General features: G+C 51.6%; 1 protein-coding gene across 1 annotated transcript; it reads left to right on the forward strand.

Moving 5' to 3' along the window:
* Positions 1 to 904: 904 nt before the first annotated feature.
* Positions 905 to 3,541, forward strand: LOC100897628 (sodium-dependent glucose transporter 1A). Its single transcript, XM_003741815.2, has 4 exons — positions 905 to 1,336; positions 1,926 to 2,668; positions 2,872 to 3,040; positions 3,285 to 3,541. The coding sequence occupies exons 1-4, from the start codon at positions 985 to 987 to the stop codon at positions 3,407 to 3,409; spliced, it is 1,389 nt and encodes a 462-aa protein (XP_003741863.2). The 5' UTR covers positions 905 to 984; the 3' UTR covers positions 3,410 to 3,541.
* The last annotated feature ends 1,057 nt before the right edge of the window (positions 3,542 to 4,598 follow it).

Consider the following 4,598-nt stretch of genomic DNA (forward strand, 5'->3'; position numbering starts at 1 on the left):
AAATATCCCTGGAGAGGCTTCGCTTCGAGAGATCTTGGAAAACAGCCTCCTCAGAGTTCATGGTGAAATAAGACTGCGGAGAGTTTTCCTCCGACTCCACGGCTCTTCTCTGAAACCGGATATTTCAGGCGCAACGTTCGGACAAGAATCGTGCACAGAACGAACGAATTGAGAAGTCAGGCGACCGCTGGGATGTGCGAAGTACCCCGATCAACCACCAATAGGTTCCGAGGAAGAGTCGCGGACGCTTTCCAAGATGATAATCGGGAAGGGGAACTAAATTTTTTTTTATTCCTTGCGTCAGCAAGTCCAGCGAAGCCCGAAATCCCGCGCCGCTATGTGCTGCGCCGTTTTGGCCGCGCCATTTGAAGTTGCTACGTTTTGGTCGTTCTCTGAGCGGAGTGGAGATCGGATAGAAATCTGAAAATGATGCGGATCTAGAAAGAAATCTCAAAAATGTGCCACCGCTGAGAAGCTGCGTGAGATCGGGTTTATAGAACACCTGCGACCTGGGCTTGAGGATGCTGTTGAGTTGAGGGTATGGTGGCCTTCTCTAAGTTTCGGTGCCCGAGCTCAGGCGAGTCGAATCCTCGGCGGAAATTCTGATAGGACCTCTATTAGGCCATTGGAGCTTGAAACTCACTTAATCTATCGCATGATTTTCGTCCACTACGGTTCGGAAGCAGATCTGATCAGGGTTTTGTTGGGGTTCTACACCCTCAACTTCCCTCGAAACACAGCTGTGAGCAGACAGTTAACACCTCTCCGCGAATCGCAAACAAGAATTCATCGATGTCTAGTCACGAACCGCAGGGGTCCATCAGAATCTTCTGCACGGTGGAGCCACTGGCCGGTCCGAAAAGGAGGGGTATTTAAACCCCTGGAGGTCCGAATCAGACGGCCACAGGTGTTTCAGCTCGCTTCCCGTAGACTGCTTGGATCATTCGCTTGTTCGGTGCAAAACACAGTGAAAAAAAATCAAAAATGAGCAAGTCGAATCTAGTCAAGTACGGCCAGACCATCAACCTCAACCTGGGCTGTCTAGGCATGGGGCTGATGACATCCGTCATCGGAGCCACCCTTCTCGACCTGACCGAAGTCTATGACAGCCGGGTCGAGTTGGCATCCCATGTCATCACAGCCCGGGGAATCGGAGCGTTGATGGGGTCCCTCTTCGGAGGGATGCTGCTTGACAAATTCAACACTCAGATCTTGATTACGACGGCGATGCTAATAGCATCCATCACCATTCTCTTGGTACCGGTATGCCCCACGTTACCGGTGGCCTACGTCGTGACATTGATATACGGCCTGACGGTGGGGATTTTCGACACGGGTGAGTACAATTCTTCAGAAGAACTCGCCCCAATAAGGGAGAGCTTCACGTGTTTCCCCGTATTGCCCCTCCCGAACTTGAGTTAGTGATAGCATCAGCCCGAATGAATCAGTGTTTCTGCACTTGATGGGAGGTCGGAAGTTCGAGAACTGAGAATAGCCAGTCTGGATCAGGAATGATGCGCCCCGTAAACTGCCAAAATAGACTCTCTTCTGTGGTGAAATTGGCCCCCGCATGTGCGACATGAACTTCACGAAATAGCGAATTAGGGAATTGATTCAAAGGCAGACGAGTCGACGTGAAGCTCATCCTTAAACTTAGATGGAATCGACATGTGTTTCATCACTGAAGAGGACAGACGGTCTCTCGCGTTCTCCCGAGACATCGGGAGTTTCACACAAGACACCTACATGGACCATCCTTGTGTAGATATTGACTCAGTCCTTCTGTGCAGCCAGAAAATGCAATTCTCGAGATCCGCTCTTGGCGCTGCTTTGCAACGTTGCGCACCAATTTCCGAGCCAAAGTTACCAGGTATACTCTCGAAACGAAGGACGCTCACCGTTCTGACGCTGGACACTCCTTCCAGGCGCAAACATCTGGATCATCAACTTATGGGGCAAAAACAATGGTCCAATGCTGCAAATTTACCACTTCGCTTTCGGGCTCGGAGGCCTCGTGTCACCCCTCGTCGCCGAACCCTTTTTGAGCGTCCACCACGCAGAGGACCCAGAGATGATGGATTTCCCAAGTCCGTCGCCGATCGGGGTTCCAGACTCGCCAAGCTGGAACGAGACAGAAGTTGTGGAGGCGGTTCTCTCGAGATCACGGATCGATATACCGTATGCAATGATCGCATGCATACACTTCCTGCTATTCGTTTCGATGTGCGTCATGTATAGAATCGACCCTTCGGATTCGAAACCGCCTCCAGAACTTTTGGGGAACGAGGTGACTGCGAGCAAACCGAAACGGTATACGCTGCTCATGTGTCTCTCGTTCTATCTCCTCGTCTACGTTGCCTTGGAGAGCTCTCTCGGACAAATGCTAGCGACCTTCGCGGTGAAGAGCAAACTGCACTTCACGAAATCGCAAGCCTCTTATCTGAGCTCGCTGTTCTGGACGTTCTTCACGATGTCGAGGGTTCTGTCGGCTCTCTGGGCCATGGTTTCCACGCCCAAGAGCATGATGCTCGTGGAGCACGCCATGACCATCGTCGCACTGGGAACTTTCCTCTGGTTCGGCGAAACTAACGCAACGATGGTCTGGATTTGCGCAGCTATGGTTGGCGTCGGCGCCGCCGGAATGTTCGCCACCGCAATCACGTGGACCGTAAGTACATCATTCTTCTTGGTAAATTCCAGGCATGCTCTCCCAATAATGATGAGGCCGGGGTATTGGCCCTTGGCTTCGATGCGATACTTCCGGAGGTGTACTGGCTCGGGATCCTCTATACCCGGTCGTTGGTCGAAGTACCTATTTTCTGTTTCGCCTCATCGAACGATTCGACGTATCTTCACCTCCTATTATTTCAGGTCGAGTTTATGCCCCTTTCGAATAAGATGATGTCGATCTCGACAGTGTTCTCGGGCTCCGGCGGAACGGCACCTCCTTTCATCGTTGGGAAATTCATCGACAAATGTCCGATGTCCTTGATCTACGCATGTTCGAGTCTCGCGGTCATTCTCACTTTCTTCATGTGCAGTAAGTGCGGTGCCTCGATCCAAATTTCGCACGAGCAGATTCTTAGAACAAATTCCACAAAGGGCTTCGCGGCTCGATCAAGAGGATCTTCTGGTATATGTCCGGCAGAACTGAGAGAGGCAGCCGCCGAATCGGGACTCGGGAACGGAGTCTCCCCCGTAGTTTACAGTCCGTCCCGCTCTCCTCTGCCCCCGAGATCAATAGCGCGTTTATTCAATCTCTCATTTGTCGCTCTCCTTTCCAGTCATGTGGAAGATCACGAGCACGATGACTCCTAGGAAGTCGATGCTTATGGACTCAACGGAATTGAAGGAGGCCGCAAATGGCCCCTGTGAGAAAGGGGATGACGCGTCGATCGCGGCTGTTTAGTTAGATAGGAAATCAAAGAACTGAAGTTTTGGCGTTGATCCCAATGAGACCGATAATCTCGATGTCCACCGTCCTCCTGTATATAAGTATTTATCTATAAATTAATCGACTCGGAGCATAAAGATCGAATAAGACGAAAAATGTAGGGAGTAATCTTTAACGACAATATAGAGCCACGACCCGCTACGGGAGGAATCGCGGATAACTTTATTTTCACAGGAATTTTGAGTAGCTTGTGGTCTGGTACTCAGAAAAAGAGTCGACTGATAACCGAGGATATGAAGCAGATACCGGGTGATACATAGATAACCAGGGCTGGTCCAATCCTCGAAGTCCCGATGCTCGCGAGCAAGATAAGAAACAGGAACAGCGAGGACAATGATTGATCTCAAGCGACTCCTCTACCGGGAGAGTGTGCGCCGTCTCCCTTCAAGTGCAGATGATTATTCGAGATGGCACCTCTTCTCGGATAGGGACATCGTTCGAAGTAATATTCCTCGACCATCAGCAGGAAACTCGGTCTCTCAGGAATCCCGAAGTTCCAATCATCATACCGACAGCTCTCGCCAGTCTCGCACTATGTGGGATCGAGACTCCGAGGAAATTCAGACCTCCACGACGTACTCGAGCGGAATCTGCTGAGTTGAGGACTCTCCCGTGAATTTCCTGCCTGCTGGCGAAACCAGTAGTCCAGTGGCCCCCAAACTTTTCTGGCCCGTGAACGCCTATGAGCCGGTAGCATGAAATTGATGAGCCCCCGCGGCCCCTACCACGAGATCATCAGAAGGTCCGAGGATCGTCATGGCTCCCAGACAGGCCACATGGCTAACTCCGGGAAAATTGCGGTAGTTCGATTCATGCTCGTCGAAGCGGGATCTGGGCGGATGGCCTTACGACTGATCCTCGCGAACTTGCGTTCGCATTCATCTGTCACTCCACAATTCCACTCCGAAATCGCCGGTCAGTTTCATCATATCAACCTGCAGGACGCTTTGTGTCGTGAAGGTGCGCTGTCCTCGGAGAGTGATAGTCCGGCGACTGTCCACCATGCAACGTTTCGTTCATGCAACTCTTCTTGATATTGGTCGGCTTTCGGTGGAGTCCACAGGATTCTTCGTTGGGGGGGGGGGGGCTAGGATCGGGAGCTCGCACGGGGCTGATTTCCAACATAGGGACCCGCTCCTATACC

This window comes from Galendromus occidentalis, unplaced genomic scaffold (genome assembly GCF_000255335.2).
Source record: "Galendromus occidentalis unplaced genomic scaffold, Mocc_1.1 scf7180000077202, whole genome shotgun sequence".
Lineage (NCBI taxonomy): Eukaryota > Metazoa > Arthropoda > Arachnida > Mesostigmata > Phytoseiidae > Galendromus > Galendromus occidentalis.

Excerpts from the sequence above, each read along its gene's own strand:
- LOC100897628 (XM_003741815.2), top strand. The coding sequence starts at position 985 with ATGAGCAAGTCGAATCTAGTCAAGTACGGCCAGACCATCAACCTCAAC. Across the intron at positions 1,337-1,925 it reads GGTGGGGATTTTCGACACGG|GCGCAAACATCTGGATCATC; the intron begins GTGAGTACAATT and ends CACTCCTTCCAG. Across the intron at positions 3,041-3,284 it reads TCTCACTTTCTTCATGTGCA|TCATGTGGAAGATCACGAGC; the intron begins GTAAGTGCGGTG and ends TCTCCTTTCCAG.